This window comes from Amblyomma maculatum, chromosome 9, assembly GCF_055883805.1.
Source record: "Amblyomma maculatum isolate TAMU_Amacu chromosome 9, ASM5588380v1, whole genome shotgun sequence".
In the NCBI taxonomy this organism is placed as follows: Eukaryota; Metazoa; Arthropoda; class Arachnida; order Ixodida; family Ixodidae; genus Amblyomma; species Amblyomma maculatum.
In genome coordinates this window covers 47,532,593-47,554,245 of record NC_139352.1, presented here as the reverse complement: position 1 = coordinate 47,554,245, position 21,653 = coordinate 47,532,593, and the positions used below count along the sequence as shown (strand labels likewise).

Sequence of the window (21,653 nt, the reverse complement as noted above, 5' to 3'; positions counted from 1 at the left end):
AAAAAATCCCGTGAAATAAGAGCAACGTTAAGTTAAAATGGAACGACGAAAACAGCGCTAACGGATGGGGCGGTAAAGAGAGGACAAACGCATGCTCTCCAACGTGAACAGATCAGCCCGGCTCAGTCATCGCCATACCCTTCTGAAAAACAAAAAAGGTCTACGGGGCAACAACACAGTCTCATCAAATCACATAGGCTTTCATACGGCGTACATCATTATCATAAAAATATCTTCCATAATTTGTGTTAATGTACAAGAAACCGGGTAAGTGGAGAAATATGGGAGAGGCCTTCGCCCTGCAGTGGGTATAGTCAGGCTGATGATGATGATGACAACAAACTTGAATTGTGTGAAACTGCGTGAGAAAATGTGAGGTTATTGCCTCATATAATTTTTGCAGTAGGGTAATCATGCAATGAAAAAGTGCTTTTGAGTAACCAGCGTGCATAATACAACAGGCCATTTCGCTACGCATTTCTCTATCTCTGTTTAGCTCTTCGCTCAGTGGCTGGACAGGTTTTTTCGATAATTATAACAATTCGATCTGCTCGTAATAGTATAAGCAAGCTTGTATCAGGTGTATCACCGTTAATGGAACGTAGCACAAGAAACTATGAGATCTTGCGCAATTATATGCGACTTGTATATGATTTCTTACGTGAATTGAGTGAAACTGCGTGATAAAATGTGAGGTTATTGCCTCATATAATTTTTGCAGTAGGGTAATCATGCAATGAAAAAGTGCTTTTGAGTAACCAGCGTGCATAATACAACAGGCCATTTCGCTACGCATTTCTCTATCTCTGTTTAGCTCTTCGCTCAGTGGCTGGACAGGTTTTTTCGATAATTATAACAATTCGATCTGCTCGTAATAGTATAAGCAAGCTTGTATCAGGTGTATCACCGTTAATGGAACGTAGCACAAGAAACTATGAGATCTTGCGCAATTATGTGCGACTTGTATATGATTTCTTACGTGAATTGAGTGAAACTGCGTGAGAAAATGTGAGGTTATTGCCTCATATAATTTTTGCGGTAGGGTAATCATGCAATGAAAAAGTGATTTTGAGTAACCAGCGTGCATAATACAACAGGCCATTTCGCTACGCATTTCTCTATCTCTGTTTAGCTCTTCGCTCAGTGGCTGGACAGGTTTTTTCGATAATTATAACAATTCGATCTGCTCGTAATAGTATAAGCAAGCTTGTATCAGGTGTATCACCGTTAATGGAACGTAGCACAAGAAACTATGAGATCTTGCGCAATTATATGCGACTTGTATATGTTTCTTACGTGAATTGAGTGAAACTGCGTGAGAAAATGTGAGGTTATTGCCTCATATAATTTTTGCAGTAGGGTAATCATGCAATGAAAAAGTGCTTTTGAGTAACCAGCGTGCACAATACAACAGGCCATTTCGCTACGCATTTCTCTATCTCTGTTTAGCTCTTCGCTCAGTGGCTGGACAGGTTTTTTCGATAATTATAACAATTCGATCTGCTCGTAATAGTATATGCAAGCTTGTATCAGGTGTATCACCGTTAATGGAACGTAGCACATCTCTTTCAGCTACTATATTCTTTTTTTTCTTTTCAGTATTCTCGGTTTCCACTGACAACGAGCCAGTCCGCGTGTACTCCCAGCCTAACATTAGTGCTGCTCTGTGCCATTTAGGAACCCCTTCAAGCGACAAGGCCCGGTTTCCTGGGCGAGCTCTGTTTCGCAGTGTTTCTGTTATTACCTGAGAAATTTTATCAGTATTTCACAGCAGCAAACAATCATTTAATTTCTCGAAGTGTACCGTGAAGGGCAGGAGCATGAACTCTTGGTGTCACTTAGCGCAGGACTCCGACCGTTAGTAAAACTCAGCGACCAGAACAGGGCTCAGGCGTGAGGACACGCTTCTCGAACTTGAACGCAATGACGCGAGGTACTACGGTGTGGGGCACTCGCGCAAGAGCGCATAAGTGCTCCGGTTCCGCTGGGTTACTTCCAGGTTCCCACTTCACGACAAGCGCCAATTATAGCTTACAAAACTGAACTACGTCTACTACTAATTTTACAGACACAAAGCAATGGTCATGGTCTATATGCTTGTAAATAAGGGATAAATTGTTAACGTACTTTTTTTAAGGCGTAAGCCTATCTTGGCTCGTGTGTGGTGTAGACATACGCGTTGAACAAACGTATCGGCAGCGTTTAATGCCAGAACTGTCTGCACGAACTGATACTTAAGAAAAAAATAAATCATCTATCGACTGGTAACCAAACCACAATCCTCCCATCCCCAGCCAGCGCGCAAACCACTACTTCTCGCCGGGCTTGGGGGAAACAAATCTTAATTCTCCTTGTCAAGCGTAAGTTAATAATGATATTGACGATAGTAGCGATAATGATTATGATGACAGTGGCGATGACAATGATGATGTCGGTAGTGATGGTAATAATATTGATAATAGCGACGACAATGATGGTGTACTTAGTTGATACTGATGATAGTATTGATGACAATGACGATGTAGTTAGTGAAAACAGCCCTGTAAAGCAGCCTTAAGCGCAGTCCTGTAATAGTATTCCGGTTGCTTTCATGTAAATTACAAGCAACAGTTTCTTCCCCGGCCAACAAGGCACATTGGTTAGTATTGTTACACCTCGCACGCACGCCGATGTTGGAAGCTGCAGTTCTGGGAAGCATTCCGCTCTCCGCACATGTATTATCGCTACACTTATACTATATATGCAATGGTTAGCTCGTATGCAATAGTATTAATTTCTGGAGCCCATGGAAGTCGAAGAGGAGAACAGAAATTTTTTTACAGAGGAAACAAAATTTCTGTGTGGATTTCATTAGCGAACTTGTAAGAACATAAAATTCTTTATCAAGAGCAGAATTTTCAAGAGATACTACCGAAAAAAGTGCCACAAATATACAGGCTATTGTGCAAAATCGCTGCATAAAAGAAACAACTAAACTGTCGAAAAGTGCTACACTACTTAAGAAAATTGGGATGTTACGACATAACTAAAAATTCTTTGTCTCACTTCCGGCCTGGTTCAGGTGTCTTCTTCTTTCCTTTTTTCTTTTTATTGACGGTGTAAAAGCATAAAAAGCGAACATGGGGAAGAACATTTGCTCAATCCCATGTACTAATCTCAAACTCTTATTCCAGTTATCATTTGAGAAATGTGGATGAATTTTGCTAACAAATAAGAAGCCTCTGTAATATAAACCCCTTCTTCACGGTGCGTACAACTTGCCTGCAAAATAAGGAAAGCGGGGACGAGTAAGACATGTATTCAGACAAAACCCTAAATTTGACTTCCGCGTTGCGACTTGCAAAGAACAAACTGAGTACAGAAAAAAAGAAAACTGCCTAGTCACAAACTAACATTCTTGTCCAAGTCTGTATGCTTTAACTAGAAACAACAAGAAGTAAAGCAAGTGCATATATAACAACGCGTGTTACCATGTCGGCCATTGTTGCAAACCAGTAGACCATCTTTTGAGTGGCGGCGAAGCTGTAATGTGATACCCCCTATACGCATGATAAGCGCTTTGCTCGTCCACTCGTCGCCTCCATTTCAGCCAAGATGGCGTGTATCTACGCCGGCGCTTTACTGACCGCGACTCGGTCTTGTTTTTTGTTTTCTCTGCTACAGCAATCAGTGAAATGATCAAATCCACTCCGCACAATCTTAATTTCCGCATCGTCGAGCGCACCGGGGGAAATTAAATGGCCTTGCTCTTCCGCTTCACTGAAGCAACAACACTGTAAAGCACTCTACGAAATCTCTATATGCTTTCCTGGCCTCCTATTTTTGTGTGTGTGCGAATTTGCGACGAAAAAAAAAAAAAAACATGGATCAAAACTACAAAAGAACGGTCTCCGCGTCCACTGACCAATTCAGATGCGATTAAATTCGGACAGTGTCCCCATCTCTGCACCAAAACACAGAAGCGCGCATCCTCTCCATATTCCTCTCCTATCTCAATGGGACGATGTTTACTACCGTGAAGTGGTCCATTCGACCACGCCCTGTTGTACACGCTGTTCGCCGCTGCTAAATGTAAGCCTCGCCTTGTTCTTGGCAGAGTTTAAAGAGAGCGACATGCCGTAGAAGTGCCGATACGTGCGGTAGAACAGCGTGATGGGGAGCGAGTGAAAAAAAAAAAAAAAAATGGGTTGAGAGGAAGGGGGGGGGGGGGGGTTCGTCGACCTATATATAGCCCTGTGTGTTCTGCCGCGTACAATAGACGCACGCAACGAGAGGCTACTCCGAAGCGCTCGACCACCATCGCTAGCTCCACCACGCCTGTCCAGTCACGATGCCCTAAAAGCGCCGCTTTGAACTCCGCTCGTTGAAGGGGCCCTCTCGTTCAGACACAGCAGGAGCGGACCGGGCCCAAAATCCCGTTCTTTCGTTCGTTAACGACGGGCCCAAGCGTATGCGCCTTGGGGCGGTACGACTTTAACGAGCTAATAAAGCAGGCCAAGTTGACAAGCAGCGAATCCGCGCGGTTGTGTGCTGAGAGGGAAGAGGAACTTGTATGCACCGTATTCGACTATATCCCGATTTTGAGATATCCACGCAAATGGACGGCGTTTTAACGTTATTCTTTATATATTTCCTTTCTTCTAAATCTCGGCTCTAGGGTACTTAGAGCGCTGAAAATTAATCTTTATTTTTTTAATTCTCAAGCGGGAACTGACAAGGAGCAAGAGGCAAAAAAAAAAAAAAAAATACTGTTTATTGCGGTTGGACACAAAAAAGTTAAGTGATTTTGACGTTACATGAGCGGCTCGCAGAGCAACGGAAGACGAAAGTCATTCGGTAGTTGTTCAAAAACCTAAATTTACACCGTAGAAAGCCTCCTACATTAATCCTTCAGTGGACATGCACTTTAGAAGGGAAACCACACAAAGGACAAAACACAAGGAAGAAGTGAACAGGACGGACGCGGGCTTGCAACTGTTTCTTGCATCACAGCCTAAATCCTCCATTCAGAACACTGCGCATGCAGACTATAGGCATTGCTATGCTCTATCGAATTTAAGAACTTCAATTATTTCTTATACAGAAGAATCGAAGCCTCGCCGACACACTTTTCTGGCCCATAACTGCAGATAGATTGATACGGGCCACAAAAGGGTGTCAGCGAGGCTTCGATCCTTTTATATAAGAAAGAGCTGAAGTTTTTAAATTCGATGAAGTAACATTGCTTTGCGCGCATACGCAGTATTCTCGGTAAAAAAATTTAAGCTGTAATTCAATAAAGAGTTACAAGTTCGCGTCCGTCTTATCCACTTTTTACCTGTGTTTCGTTCTTTGTGCGGTTTTCGTTCTAAGTTCATGAATTACCAACCAGCCCTCCATCGTACACTTCTCGGTTTCAGAGGCCAGGATAATTTCAACAATATAAGTGGGGGTGACCACTTTTAGGGCTCCGGTTGAAATTAAAATTGACCCGCATGTAGCACTCATACACTAGGCAGACAAACTATTTTTAGGCATCACGATACACAGCGGCAACGACATAGGCTAAAAGCTAAAAAAAAACGTCAGGGGGCCAAAGTGCTAACGCAGAGAATCTTCGCTAATTAAATCATTATTCAGTTTATTTAATCATTTTACCAGTAATTTTGTTACCGATAGCACGAAACGCAGCAGTGCGTAAAAGTTATATTCGTTTATACTCACAGATAACGTCGTTAACGTTCGCCAACGCCGCCAAAATAAGCAACAAATTGCGCGCGCGATGAACCTCAATAAATGCGAATTATTTTTATTGCTTTCGCGCTCAGCGCCGCTCTGTAAGGCTTTTTGTTTTTACTTCAATCAACAGAGTGTCGTCAGGCAACTTGTCTTCGCTTGCGCAACTCACCTGCCAACTTGAAACTGCTTATATACGGTCCCGCTTCTGTGCAGTTTGCACGCCTCCCCCCCCCCCTTTTCCTCTCGCTCGCTTATCAGCGTTGCATGCGTCGTGGGCCGAGCAAACAACGGCAGGCTCTCCATTTGATCACAGTGGCCCCGCGCGCATCGATTCCAGTCCAGCCGTGTTTGCACGCTTCGGGATGGATGAACGCAAGAACAAAAGGCGACACGCATTGGGACGATGAAGTCGCATTACGCAGATACTGTGTACAAGTATTCGCGCCGTGTGACTGTGTACAGAAGTGGGGGGTGAGCAGACGCGAGAACGGGCTGTATCCAAGGGCAGGTACGAAATAGTGCGGGCTGTCGCCATCGCATAATTTTTGCCGACGATGTGCCGACGATGTGCCGACGAACATTGTGACGTGGCCTGGAACATTGTTCTAAATAGAGACGTTGACCCAGCCGAGATAGACCAACACGAAAAAAACAACAAAAACAACTAAGCATACTTGAGAACTGATATCCAGTATATATTGTTCAGACTTATCTAAATTATCGTGCTGCCGGCAAGTATTTTTCCAGTCCGCCTCTCACGTTTTCTCACACAATTTTACTCAATTCACATAAGAAATCACATACAAATCGCATATAATTGCATAAGGTCTCATAATTACTTGTACATTATCATAAATTATGTACAATATTTTATCACAATGATGTGCGCCGTATGAGAGTCTATGCGATTAGATGAGATTTTATGAGGTTATTGCCCCTTAGAACTTTGGTTTTTCAGTAGGGTTGGATGCGACTTTAAATTTTCATATACGGCTAAGAAAGTTTTCGGACGTCATGAAAGTGATCAAACGAAGGCGATTTGGTTTTAAAAAAAAAAACAATAATGCCACGTGACAACGGGCTCCATGCTCTGAAATATGCCGCGATTACAGCGCTCTCATCCGCGCCTCGGCAAAGCGCAGCTGACGACACAGCTTCGCTTTTATGCTGCTTGTGAGATAAGCGTCTGCAGCTGATAACAGCGTGCTTTTCAGGAGCGTCAGTTTCAGCCGCTGGCACCTTTCTCGCAACAAGGTTACAAGCAGCCAGCAGTAAAGCAAACCTTTGTCGTGGATAGTGCAGAATGCGTGGATCTAGGAGCCCTTTACCAACTCCCTGATCAGAGTGCGGTAATCGCGGAGCACTCGAGTGCACGGTGTATTTTGTCACGTGGATGTTTTTTTAGCTTCGCCGCGTTTTATTTGTACTCAATAAAAAACGCCACAATAAGCCTAGCTCCTCCATCGCCGCCCTTATTGCTGCGTTCGACAAATTTCTTATCAACACCTGGAAGTCATACTCGAAGATATAATTATGTATTGGTGAGGAAAATTTCAATAGGCGGAATAAAAAGAAAACTAGCCGGTAGTTTAGATAAATCCTAATATACATTTTATTTAATTCCAAAGGAACGCTTAAGTTTTTTATATATATTGGAAATTGTATCTGGGACATTGTGTATGCCATGCTTTTACTATGACCACGTTAAAATAAACCAAAGTTTGAAAGACAAAAGAAGGATGGTAGCTATAGAGGTTTTTTATTATTATTATTTCTGCGCATTTCTCCTAATCTATGCCAACAATTCATTCAGCATCATTGCTCTATAGTTGTGCCAGAAGTCTGTGAACAAGATTATCTTTGAAGATTTTTAGCTATTATATCTTTGTGGTGATTGCTGGGCTATGATATAAAGCTTTGTTTCACCGCCTCGTGGTGTAGTTTTCGTGGAGAAGATTGTAACTGGCGAGATTTAACGCTGAGCTCTAGTCTACTAAGTTTCTCGCAGTACGTGTACAACTTCCGAACGGTAAACCCTGTATATATCTTCTCAGCGCCTTCACAGCATGGTGGTCAGAAAGGGATAAACTGTTTCGCTTTGGTCATTGCTGCGAATGCACTTGCTAACATATCTAGCCAATGCCCTATCGAAACGAGAGCTGCTTTCTTCTTTCAGCTCTGTAAAAATGTCATGCACTGACGTACGGGAAACAAGCAGGTAACCCAGCACAGGGCAGATGCATACATAATCACCATAGGGATCGGTCGATTTGAGCCCAAATGGTTCCCTAACTCATCATATCTACTCTGATCGCTTCTCTACGCAATACGAGCGACAAACGTTCGATCAGGTCTGCCTCAGAATTCGTCCATCGGCTGTGTATCCTCGGTGTTTACAGAATGGGCGGGTAGTGTTTAAACATGCCGTTCTGTGGGTCCTAAAGCAATGGTCCGGTTGCACGGAAATAGGTCCACACGGCGAAGGTCTTCGCCTAAATAGAGCGTGAACAACAAAAGAAGAAACAAAGGGAACAGACAGGTTCCTCGCATAAGCTGGTGGCACATAGGAAGCGGAGGACTGCACAGGCTTATATACAGTATGGTTGCGTACGGGTTAGCGTTTTAAGGCTGCTTTCCGCGCAAGCACCATGGCAAAGTTATGTGGGAGTTTTACGTGCAGCACATAAAGCCTTCTCTTTTGTTCGACGGTTGTTTGTTTTTGCGTACTTACGCTTCCGCGAATTCTCACGTGGAGGAGCAGTTTTACGACGCTTCAGGTCGCATTCGCAAATGTATAACAAAGCAGCAACTGCACAAGAAATCAGTCAAAAAGGCAAAACAACGGGAGTAGCGACGACAACCGAGAAGAAAGATGCGGTGCTCAGGAAAACTGGAGCGAGCCACAACGTTCGTGGTGCAGAGCTTCCTTCGCACGTTTCTCTCGCCTAATCTCCTCTGTGAAGTCGAAAATACGAGTTTCGGGCAACCGGAACAGCCAGAAAGAAAGAAAAATGCGCGAACAAAACGGAGGAACGCGTTGACAGAAATTCTTTTTACGGACAAGCCTGGCGGGTTACCGCGTGCCATTCAAAGAATAAGAAATAAAACAACAGAGATGTGGAGCGAGGGAGGGAAAAAGAGAGAGGAACGAGGAAATGCGCTCAACATACGCTCTGAAACTAACACCAGCGAGGTGCTACAGTGCGCGCTTTAAAACCGCTGCTTGTCACTCGTCGAGCTGAAGGAATGTGACGAGGTATTTTTTTTTTTTTTGAAATGTATTCTAATCAAGCCAACAAAATGGAGAACGAAGGAGTTGAAATGAATATTGCAAGCATTTACACAGTGGCGTTGAGTATGTATCAAAATTTAAATACACGGAAATTACTGCATTACTTTAGCCCTCTAATCAACACTAGCAGAAAAAGATACATTGGAATTCATTTCCTTTCCTTGGTTTTAATAACTGACGGTTTCATTTGTACGTGGTTGTCACGAATGCTATTCCTGGGCGCTGACGCTGGGTTCTTAGCTTAGAGTTGATGTTTAGGCACATATCTCAAGCGTCAAATGAAACGTGAACTGACATAGTTGCACGCGATCACGGGAGCATAAAGAGATTAGGAGTTGGAGAGACATTACATGCAGGCGAGCTATATTAATTAAATTGCCCATAAAAAGATATTTTCTTAAACCACAAAACGCGCAATAGGTATCTCATCAGTCATCTCTGCAACGCGAAAATTTTTAATCTAGCTTCATTAGCACCGATCAAATTGGTGATCGAAAATGAAGCTTTTCCTCTCCCCCCTCAACTCAGTGCACGTCGGTGCGCAATAAAAAAAAAAGGGGGGGGGGGGGGGGGTGGAGGCGGACAGCCTCGCCCGTCCCACTCACGTCACTTTGGGACATAAACGACCTGTGGCTGCACGTGATGGTCGGCTTCCGACCACACTTGTGCACGCAGGACGTAATGCTCCGACTAAAACATGATATCACTGTCTCGCGATCGAGAGACGCCAAAGTGATCCGGGGCCTAGAACTCACCAAGGCCTTCGACATTGTCAGGCACGAGGCTATCCTCGAAGGGCTCGAAATGCTAGTAGGGGAGCGAACGTGCAACTACGTAAACGACTTCTTATCGGGCATTAAAGCCTGATGATATTTCAAATTTTAGAATCTCTCACGATAAAGTTAGGAAGCAAAGGCACGCTGCAGGGCTCAGTGCTATCGCATTTCCTATTCAACGTGGCGATGAGAGGCTTCCCGGGTAAACTTAACCAAGGGGCTAAATTTTAGCATGTATGCGGGCGATATTAACCTCTGGATTAACCATGGGAGCGATGCGGGTGCGGAGGAACGCCTGCAGGCAGCGACTGACGTCATTGTCGATTACGCGGCTGAAAGGGGACTTTCGTGCTCCCCACAAAAATCAGAGTTAATTGTTAGTATATAACCCAAAGTACCTCCGCTGCAAGAATAGCGGGGAGTTTCATATTGAGGTAGAGGGTAAACCGGTGCCAAAAGTAGATCAGATCAGGATTTTGGGAATGGTAATCCAATCTTACGGCCATAACAGAGGTCCTGAAGAAATTAGAAAATTACGCGATGCAAACCCTCGAGCTCTTGAGGAGGGTCGTCGCTAAAGGAAGAGGCCTCAAGGAGAGAAATTTACTAAACCTAATCCAGGCGTACGTAATAAACAGAATCAGTTACGCCTCGCCCTAGCTGGACATCAAGGCCGGAGAAAAAAAGAAATTAGACTGCCTGATCCGAAGATGCGTTAAGAAGGCGCTAGGACTGTCCATTGGTACCTCGAGCGAACGACTGCTCGAGTTCGAGGGGCATAACACGTGGACAGAATTGGCGGAGGCAGTGCGAATCTCCCAGTTAGAGAGACTAAGTGCGACCGAGACGGGCAGGGGGATCCTTGCAAAAGTAGCCCTCAACCCAGACAGAGGAGTTCAAAAAAAAAAAAAAGTCACAATTAGTAGGGAAAGCAGGAACGCCTTGTTAGTCGAGGCATAAATCTTTCCCTAATTTTTGTAGTTTGCGTTGCCTTTGTACTGATATAGCTTCATTTCGCGCTGATTGTCCATGTACATTGCCGCTCACACGTAATTTTCTAATAGGCCTCCCAAGGCTCACTGTACCAGGATTCCCAAGCCATTTAGAAAGATAGGGAAGCGTCCTGAACATCCGCTTCAACGGCTGCTCGTCTTTATCGTTCGGGCCTCCCGGTTTATTTAACCTTATAGCGTGCGCGTGTCATTTCACTTCAAGAAAAATGGAGCGATGTTTACTATGCAGCATGCCCTAAATTTTAGAAAACACGTGCGATAGGGTTATTTATCGCGATGTTTATATGTATGTCGACAAGCGATCGAATGGCAACAAGCTGCTAGCTTGTAATGAACCAAAGTCTCCACATGGTACGCGAACTAGACGATAATATGTCGTTCACAGTAATTTACCGCATTTTGGACGAGATGGTGACTTCACGGTTGCCAGAAGTAGCTAGCATGGTTTCTTCAGCGTTTTTAAGCGCGACTTTTTAGTGCTTCCTCAAACAGGCCTCTTGCTCACCCATGTAGCATGGTCAGCAAGCAAGTGTAAGAATAACGAGGGGCTCATCATGGGGTACATGGGAGTCAATAACCACTGACACCAAGGAGAGCATGGAAAACTTTTTTTCTTTGTTTGGTGGAGATCAGTGTGAAATATCAGTGCTTTGTGTGGGACTCATAGCACATCAGATACTAAGACTATCATGCGCTAAACACGGAGTTAGAAAAGTACTCTTTTTAATCATCTGTTCAAGACATTTTCTGCATTTAATAAAGTTAAATATACAGGAGAAGTCAACCAGGAAATTCGCATCTAAAACAATAATTGGATGAAAAGGGGCGTGTTCGCGATAAAATAATGTGGACAGTTTTTCCTCAGTGCTTCGAATATTCTACATACGCTTTGAAATGCTAATGTAATGACGGAAAGAGTTCATTAGAATTCGGATAACCATATAGACCAACACCGATCTGTGACGTAAGCACGATGCGGTGGCGCTTCTACCGCCAGCGTGGTCCAACTGGGGGTGCAAAATAGGCTTAGCGCCCATAGAAATACATGGAAGCGAAATATTCCAAAGCAGTTTTCTAATTTCACGGGCCATCTGTGATGTCGTTATTTGGTACAGAGCAACCATGAACGCCCTGGAATAGATCGTGCAAGTGTGAAATCTCATTACCGAGGCGAAGTATTTTTAAAACACCGAGAAACAGATCGGGGTGCGAGTTGAGAGGGCGACCCATAGAAATACATGTAAACACAGCTTACCGCAACATTTTGCTCGGTTCAGCAGCGTTGAACCCTTCTCACTTTTGGTGAACGTCTTGTACGGCGCCCCGACGTCATGTTGCATGACACACTACATTCTCTTGCAAGTAATGCAAGTCTGACGACTTGCGGGATCGCTCACAGCACTATAAACTGACCGCGAACAGTTGCAGACGACCATGCACCACCCGCTGTCGCTAGCAAACGCTCCGGAGCTGGAGGCGGCCGCGGTGGGTATCGCCAGCTACGCTGTCGTCTGCCTGCTGCAATGCGCGAATCTCGTATGGCGTTTGACAACTGCTTTTTAAATGTAATTCTGTCTAGCACGTATCACTGGAGCAGCAGTATTATCAAGCTTATTTACCATATGCGGCAGCATATCAGACTGTAAGCAAAGCTGCGCGATTCGCTACACCCAGCTTGCCTTTTGGCGGTGTCTGGATTCATAACACAGGTTATTCGGGGAGTTTTAAAAGTAGACTGCCTCCGTAATGACGCACCATAATTTATCACACACTTCTTCAAAGCGCTGGTCGACGTTTAACGACCGGCCACTACTTCTAATGCTCTGCGAAATAAGAAAAATGTTCCGGTAAGTTGCGTTTACATTTCTACGGGTCGCCCTCCCAACTCGCACCCCAACATGTTTCGCGGCTTTTTAAAAAAACTTCGCCTCGGTAATGAGATTTCATATTTTGACGATCTGTTCTAGGATGCTCATAGTTGCTTTGTACCGAATAACGACATCATAGGTGCCCCGTGAAATGAGAAAACTGCTTTGGAATATTTTGATACCATGTATTCCTATGGACGCTAACCCTATTTTTCACCCCCAGTCGGCTGCGGCACCGCGAGCCTTTGTTTGTAAACACGGTGTTGGTTTATACAACCAATGGTGTACGAAACCAACAGCTCCGAATTTCGCGCCAGGGGCTTTATCTACCATCTAAACTACGACAACGCCTGTTCATTCTTCCCCTTTCTCAGTTATCTTATGTTGAATGTAAGCTGTCCTTGAGAGTGTACACCAGCGCCACTCCCGTCCGTAGCGGTGAACACGAAACGTCCTGTGTTCCCGCGAGTGCCACGTGGAACGTGACATGACGGGAAGGGCGAGGCTGTGTGAGAACTCTCTTAGCTACCTTCGACATCAAGAATGCCAGATTCGAGGTCGTCCCCGTTAGGGCTAATCAGCAAACAAGTGTAACGAAAATGAGGGGTTCGCTATGAGATACAAACAAGGGAGCCAACATCCAGCGACGCCGTAAAAAGCATAGGGAATTTTTTTGAGGTTGTCAAAGTGAATAATAATGTAATCATGAGATAAATTATTAGATTGTTTAAAAAACAGTCACATGTCTCCAGTGCAGTCCGAATTTTTCATTCAATTACCTTCATTACTATATTATTTCTTTTACATCGATCAACACCGAAAACGATTCCTATAAAATTTCCTTGGTGTAAATGGCTGTTGTCTCCCTTTAGTATTTTATAACCTATTTTATGCCGCAAAAAGGAGGCCATCCAAGTATGCTTATGTGCTATGAAAGTAAAGACCTGGCATATATTAAGATAGGATTAAGGTGGATTAAGCTGTGCAGCACTGTTGAATAAGGTAGATTGAGTGTACATAAGATTTCCTTGATATAAGTGGCTGTTGGCTCCCTGTCAGTATTTTACTACCTCCTTTATTCCGCAAAAAGGAGGCCACCTAACGCTGCTGATGTGCTATGAAGGTAAAGACCTGACATGTGTTAAATTTGATTAAGGTGGATCATTTGTAGCCATGTGTATATACTATAACCACTACATAGGACCACTGCGACTGCATGACTACCCCAGTGAAGTGCATTTATTTTTTTCGAGAAGCTTTTTATGGCCGCCGCTGTTACCTACGGTTCCGTTAAAAACGGGGGACGTAAAGCTTGAAAAAAAAAAATTCTTCTCGCTGGACTGGGACGGCCCCGCAGTAATTATCGCCGCTTCAGTTAAAAACAAATCTACTCTGTCTTCTAAGACAAACATACGCCGACGTAATATCGTATCTGTAAACCTTCGTTGAGCCGTTGTAGGTCAGCCAGCCATCATTGCTCACCGATTTTTCATGTCACACCGTATCGCCATCTGGCGGGAGAACAAGCGTGAAAACGCGTGCATGCATTGTATGCGTAATGATGACGAAGTAAGGCACGGCCACTGCTTTCGGGCCGGAGCCTCGTGTGTGCACGGACGAATTCGTGATGGGCGCCAGATGCATGCATACAAAAAAATGTTGACGAAATAATTGTACTGATCCGCTTGCTTATGGATAATTTCTATGTAATATCGTTCAGCTTCAGCTGCACGCAACTTCGAGTCCCTTTATCGATCACCATGTATGCATAAAGTATAACCACGAATTCTATGAAAAGAACATTAGCTACGAAGCGCCATGCATATCCCGTACGATAAGAAGCATGGGTAAGTTTTATTTACTCTTACAGATGGTTATCTGCTTCTTGCATAATCGCAGAAAGGTCTCTGACGTATTTACGAGAAGGGGAAAGCTCCAACCACCAGCTGTGCCAGACGCGTGCTGGATAATAATTTACTGCAAAAACTAACCCTATATTACGGCAGAGCATCGTAAAATTTGTTCTATTCCTGCATAGGCCAGTGGTGTTACAGGTGTCAATGTTTACAACGATTTAATGTATGCGCCTGACTATTTTTGTACACATTTCTACCTGTCTTAGTCCCTCAAAAGCTATCCCATTGCGGTAATTTCAAATATGCAGCAATCTCATTTGTTAAAACGTCAGGGTGTTTATGCATATATATTACGTTTATGTAAGACACAGAAACCTAGTCAGCCCATAATGAAAGGTTCTGACTTTTATTGCACATTTTCGTTGCTTAGGGCCGCGCATGGTCGAGTGTAAAAAATAAGAGTAAACAAGAAGTCTTGATGTTTCTTTTTTTATTCGGGATGACACAGACAGCAGAAAGAATAACATATCGCGCTGAAAGTTATGTACAAGCTATGAACAATTCATTACGGCACATGTCACTGAAATTGGAAGCTTAACAGGAGGAATCGTTCAAGTTAGTTACAGGAAGATAATTTGCCCAAGCATGCTTTATAATACAAATGATAAAGTCCAGTGGTAGACGACGGTAGTCTTGTGAATGTCTGAGCTCTGGTTCAGCTCGCTGGAAAGGAGAGATGTCGGAAAAGCATCCTAGATGGGACTTCATTGCTGCGACCTTCGATGGATGTGTGAGGCGTTCCGCCTTCTTGTTTAATACAGATCATAAACTACCCGTAAGGAATCATTTGTAATATATAATATAGCTGCGATAGATTTAATTCTGTGCTTTGCCTAATTATTTCCCAACTAAACTTGCAAGGCATTCAAGATTGAGAGCAGTGGACAGTGCCTGGCTTAGTCTTTCATGTAATCTCATCTATGTTATCAGGAATTGACAGTGTAAAGTTTTGCATTAACTTGTGAAACCCAGAGGCCGGCTGCGAAGCTGTTTATGTGATGTGATAACAACTTTATTCTTCCACCAGATAAGGAGCCCCCCCCCCCCCCCCCCCTTCCTAGTCCCTGCCCCCGGCACGCAGGCCTAAGGGTCGGGAGCCAGGACCTCCGCGATCAGAAGCAGGCAAAGAGGTCTTGGTTCTTCGCGGCTTCTTCCGCCGGGCGGATGGCTTTCGACGTTGTAGGCTGGTCACGTGGGCCCACAAAGTGTTTATGAAGGTTTGGTTAGGTTGCAAATCTGCTAACATTCTGGCGGGCAGCACACTGGCCAGTAACTCTGGTCCTCAGCTAAAAGGGGGTCAGCTGGATGATATTTTCGCCGCGTTCTGCCGTTTAAACGACACACAATTCACAAATATAAAGACGATAAAGTAACCCCTTCTTGTTAGCGAGGATTCAGTAGGAAAAGTTTTAACATCTCTGGCGTTGGTAGTGACGTTACGGCGACGGTGGCTTTAGCAGCACTAGAGCATTGTCGTAGTAAGAAACTTAATTACCAGAAACAAAAGTAAAAAAGCGCTTATCAATGTCAAAGAGAGATCGTGTCCTCTACACACCTGGGACATTCGTGTCACAATTGTTTTTTGCAGACCGCTACCCCATTAAAACAATGTATACCTTCCTAACTATCTGAATTAGTTCGTTCATACAGTCGCACTCAAGACCATTCCCAGAACAGTCTGTATTAAGCAGACACCAACACTGCTAGCCACAATACAGATATTCGACACCTGAATGATGGCGAACGTATGAAACGATTGTGAGCCGGCGGAAAGCACTACCATATAGGTTTCGGGGAACTGATAAAAGATCGATTGCACAGGGAATGATTTATGTTGTTTAAGAAACTGTATGCCACCAATGTGCTATTGTCCATATATTCTAAGGACTTGCTGTGACGTTCTGCCCATAGCCGAAGCTCTCAAATTTTTCCGTTGTGTACACATCTACACTACAGTCCAAAGTGGACTTAATTTGCCCCAGCAACAAGATTTTACCTCCTCAACACGAATCTTAGCTCGCGGGCTAGCCCGTAACAAGGGAATAATTACTCACTGACATCCACCCAAGCGCAGCCATGCGGTTACAATGAAAATTCGTCCTGGTCCGGGGATCCAACCCGAGACCACCGCCTCTCCGAGGCAGTCGCTCTACCGACTGAGCTAGCCAGGACGGTCAGCAGAACAGATGGTAGGGCTAGAGCGAATTGATCAATAACTCGAAGTGGGAACGGTGCTGATCGAATATTTTTAGAGGAATCCCCCAAGGTGGAGTAATAAGGGAGTTATGAGAAATTACTCTCTTATTACGAATCTACTCCATCTTGGGGATTCCCCTAAATATTCGCTCAACTAGCCCGTAACACGTTATGTACGCAGCAGCGACCAAAGTTTCCCTACGCACATAATATTCGTGCGGCACCGTTCTGGCGCGAGGCTCCGTCTTTTTGCTTTGATCGATTTTTCTCTGGAACTTTAAAGCCACCGCACCAAGCACAACCTGGCGCCGCAATCGACTGACACGGTCAATGCAAGCGCTGTGCCACTTGCAGCCCTTTCTGAAAAATTGAACCTGCTTGACAAAAAGCTGTTTCTTATAGACGCCTCTGACAGTCGGACATGCGCTTAGATTAAGGATGAAATTTTAAAAACAAACTTAGCTGTCATGTTTTTTGTTTTTTTCAGTCGTATGTTCAGATCAGCCCTAACGGTTACAGGCCGGGTTTGCGTCAAAGCGGAAGCACGTATGATAACGCTACATCAGCACGCATGTTATTCATGGTCCTGGCCATTGAGCGGTCACAGTATCGATCCCGCCAGCGTTCATTCGTTAACTTAACTATGGGCCCTGTACATGTACTGGAAGTAATGCTAATGTCAACGGAAAGCAGATGCTTAATTAAGAAAGTGGAAGTCCATTACTTTGCTTGTTTTATGAGTCCTGACGTACATCAGAATATTAAAATTTTGAACCCAACATTGCAAAGCGGTGACCATTCCCAGTTTTATGGGGTGTTCAGCCCTGCCACTAAAACCTGCAACTTTCCAAATTTAACATACGAAGGCGCCTGTATACGCTTCCTATCACTATCACGCGCAAATAAAAAAGTGAATCGTTTAAATTTTCATTGTACAATGGATGATTCATTCTGCGAAAATTTTGTTATTTCGTACTGACGAGCAGTTTGACAGCAGTATGCAGTGCAATACCTAAAGAATAGGAGCTGGATGGAGAATGCATGTATTCAACTGTTTGTGTATCTTATTCTCCCACGTTTTTAAGTGCACCAACTGAATAACTGAAGTCTGCACACATTTGTGACCCTTCTGCTGTTGTCTGATAATTTTGCTCGGGAAACGACCTGAATTGTAGCGCCCGCTACAGGTCACGTTAATATAGTTTATATTTTTACCTTATAGTTCATGCATCCCATGCATGTTACCTTCACTGAAAAAAAAAAAAAAAAAGCTTGGTTCGGGACCCCTCTTATCAAGTGCCTTCAAACGCCTGTCATACATGACCGTATTCGCAAGTTCCTCACTCAGATGAGATGCGGCATGAAGCTGTAGCTTTTCGAAAGTTGAATTCTTCGTCGGCCACGGCACGTGTGCTAGTGCATCACCATGGTAACAAGATGACAGCCAAGTCGCCTACAACTTATGTTGATCACTTACGTGTCACAAATTTTGTAAGCCCGGGAACCACCCTCTGTCACCCTGTCTTATCGTAAGAGCCGCCAACATCCCACCTGTAAAGTGTATGTTCCGAGAACAAAGCACTCCAGTAACTACTGGCTCTTACCCTGTTAATGTCCCTACTCCCCGACGGCCGTAAATGAGTTTTGGTGATCCAAGCAAAGTTAAGTCTGTCTCCGAGAAGAAATAATGCGGCACGTGCTTCTAGGTATGGACGCAGTGCACACACCGCGCTTAAAAAGCAAATGCTTGTCAGCAGAGGTCGCATAGGATTTGGGGAAACAACAAGAGCTCCTCAAAGCTGCCGGCAGCTGTGGTACTCGTTGAAAGATGTCATAAAATTGACAGGTACGATGAAAAGATCTGTAAAACCTTGAAGTCCTTGACTACTCACAGAGCGAAATGAGGCCTACGCTACGTCAATGTGAATCTGTGGAAGCTAAGCCCGAGTACATTCACATACTTCTTAATCTTAATGTCTCGCCACAAAAAGTCACCCAAGCAAGGAAAGACCAAGATTAATAGTCGTCTTGAAAACAGGGAATAATTAACTGACAAAACGCTCTCCCGCAAAAAGCAACCGCTGGAAGTTGAGCTGCAGGGCGCCGCGTCGCCTCATATTAACTGTACACTGATGGCCAGCCACACAGTCGACGTGAACTTCCGAACGTCCAGAGAGTTAGGATCTACGTCACATCACTCCAGGCAGCAGTGCACTTGATTTGTCGCACTATCGAATGCTTGCCCCCAAACGTCACAGACCATGTTCAAGGTGTATCTGGAAGATATTTTTGATCCGCTTGGAACCATCACTTCCTAAAGAGTCACATTCGTTTTCTCGAACTCTAGAAAACTTGTTCCCAAAGTCAGTGATTGCTTTCAAGTAGCTTCTGGAAGCAAGTTTAGATCCATCTGGAACCACGGCTTCCACATAGTGGCACACTCGTCTTCTCCGAGCGCTCTCTCAAATACTTGTTCAACACCAAAGGTAGCAGATCTTCGAGAAACTTCTGGAAGATTTGTTCCCAAAGGTCGCAGGCCTTCGAGAAACTTCTGGAAGATTTCATTCCGCCCCGACCAGCGGCGAGGTTCGACGAACTGCGTCCAGTCCAGCAGGACAGGTAGCTGTCGTGGTAGCTGTCGCGCTGCTACCTGGCGATGGCCGAGGCCATGATGTTGATTCCCCGAAAGTTCTTCTCCCTGGACGTGGAAGCACCATTGGCGAGTGTGCCGTTCTGCTTCTGCAGAGGCACACCTCGATGGCTCACCGAAGCCGCATTCTCGCTCACGGCATCGTGCAGCACTTCCATGAACTCGGTCGCCCTCGAGGCGGTGCCTTGACGCATCTTGGCCCATCCGGCCAGTGCGGGCCGTTGGATGCCGTCGATTGAAAGGGTCTGGTGGCAGAGAGCGCTGGTCAGTCGCCGTATGACGTTGCGCCGCTCGGCGAGGGTCGGTAAGTTCAGGCGTGCCACGAACCTCACCAGGTACTCGGTCGTGAACCGGGTTGCCTGCGACAAAGACAAGGACGAGGTCAGTCGTGTTTGCGAATGTACCTTCGCGCCGGGTACACAGTCACACTCGAGTAATGGGTGTACGGTTTTAAGCACATTTAGCCCCGTCCACCGAGTGACCTTGCCTTGAGTATACGGACGCAATTGTAACGTTTCCCGAATGTCGCTCGGTAGGTTAGCAGCTTCAATCGGCGGTGCCCAGACTCCGCTGTCTCAGCTCTTTCTTTAGTTAAACGCGGGAATATTACCGCTCATGGCAGTGAAACCTTAACTAGGGTTCCATGTGGCGGGCAAACAGCCTATTCTCCAATGACAGCAGCCATTTTTTCATTGTAGAATCAAACGTTCCAGTACAAATACCGTACCTTGCAATCTCACACTTAAGCAAGGGAACCAAGTTTTGCAAGTTCCAACCTCTGGTCACCACAGTCTTGTTAGAGGCTGATTACCGGCCATTAATGTTTCAGTCCTTTGTCTTCGGCCAATACATGAAAGCGGTGATAGCAAGGGAAGAATGGGAGATGGGTAGTGGGGAAGCGCGTGTACTGTACGGTTAGTGGGCAAATGCAGTTTTAACATTCGTTGCCTTTGGATACAGCAGAGGTTTCGTGGGCGCAATAGATATGCTACTGTACAGATATCGAAGTATTTTTCGTGCTGCAATGTATACAACATGACTGTATTTGTTGCTGTTAGAAACGACATCGTGCGAGATTTTCTGTACTTTTGGCATACCGTTTTGAAAACAGACTAAATTAACAAGAATGCTAGAAACTTACATTTGCGACTCCCTAAACCATGTTTGACCTCAAATACCGGGTTAAGTGGAGAAATATGGGAGAGGCCTTCTCCCTGCAGTGGGTATAGTGAGGCTGATGATGATGATGATGATGATGATGATGATGATGATGATGATGATGATGATGATGATGATGATGATGATGATGATGATGATGATGATGATGGCTTAACTTCACGGCGCACTTTTTATGGCAAATAAATATGGTTGCTTATACGATAGACTTGAATGACTAGTACTCGTAGTTCAGTAAAAGCGTAGTTCACGTTGGTACGTGAAACTTTACCTACCTTGTTCAATTTTAGCAGAACGGCGACGGGATTTGTGGGTCGAACGACGACCGCTGTCAGATCTTGTTTGCTGAGTACTGGTTCCTTAAGCTCATCCAGCCAGAACCAGAGGAGGCCAGCTAGTATGGCTGGGTCTTCTTCGACATTAAGTTTGTCCCACGCAGCGCCCCTCGAGTTGAGCTCGCGCTGATACTTCCGCAGGCGGGCCAGGAACGCGGGTCCCAAAAGCATGTGTTCCATAAGCAGTGCCGAGGCTACGTCGGAAGGAGAGAGGGCCACGGACGAGCAGGCAGCTTCTTCCTGGGATTTAATGCAATGAGGCAAAAAATTGAAGTAAATTCTAAATGCTCTCAGAAGAAAGCGTAATTAGATATTCAGGTAGATAACACATACAAGACCATTGCTATCACGACCAACACGTTACTTTACAGATAGAACGAGTAGACACATTACTAGAAAAACCAACAAAGGGAAAAATTAAAAAAGACCTCGGCATGACACAAACTCATACAGAGGAAAATAATGACGACAGAGAGCGTTGACTATTACTCCTTCCTTCGGTGGATAAACTAGGTGTAAAAACTATAGTACTACAAAAACGTGAAGTCACAACACTACGTCAATTCAAGGGAGTGTATTTGGCAGTCTTGGTGCCCTGTACAAAGTATGCATGCCTGATAACTTGAGAATTGTGCCATACAGTTGTCAGCATACATATCTGCAAATAGCATGAAAAGCTGAATTATGCAGAAAGTTATAAAACTGTTTAAAGG

The 21,653-nt window shown here is 44.6% G+C and overlaps 1 protein-coding gene across 1 annotated transcript in view; it reads right to left on the bottom strand.

Moving 5' to 3' along the window:
- Positions 1-19,425: 19,425 nt before the first annotated feature.
- The window catches only part of LOC146179003 (protein tyrosine phosphatase domain-containing protein 1-like), an 82,233-nt gene continuing 80,005 nt past the window's right edge, over positions 19,426-21,653 (bottom strand). The window contains exons 11-12 of the mRNA XM_084579824.1: positions 20,881-21,180; positions 19,426-19,788 (exon numbers count right to left, since the gene is read on the bottom strand). Coding sequence (XP_084435950.1) covers positions 19,426-19,788; positions 20,881-21,180 — 663 coding nt within the window. The remainder of the gene's footprint in view (positions 19,789-20,880; positions 21,181-21,653) is intronic.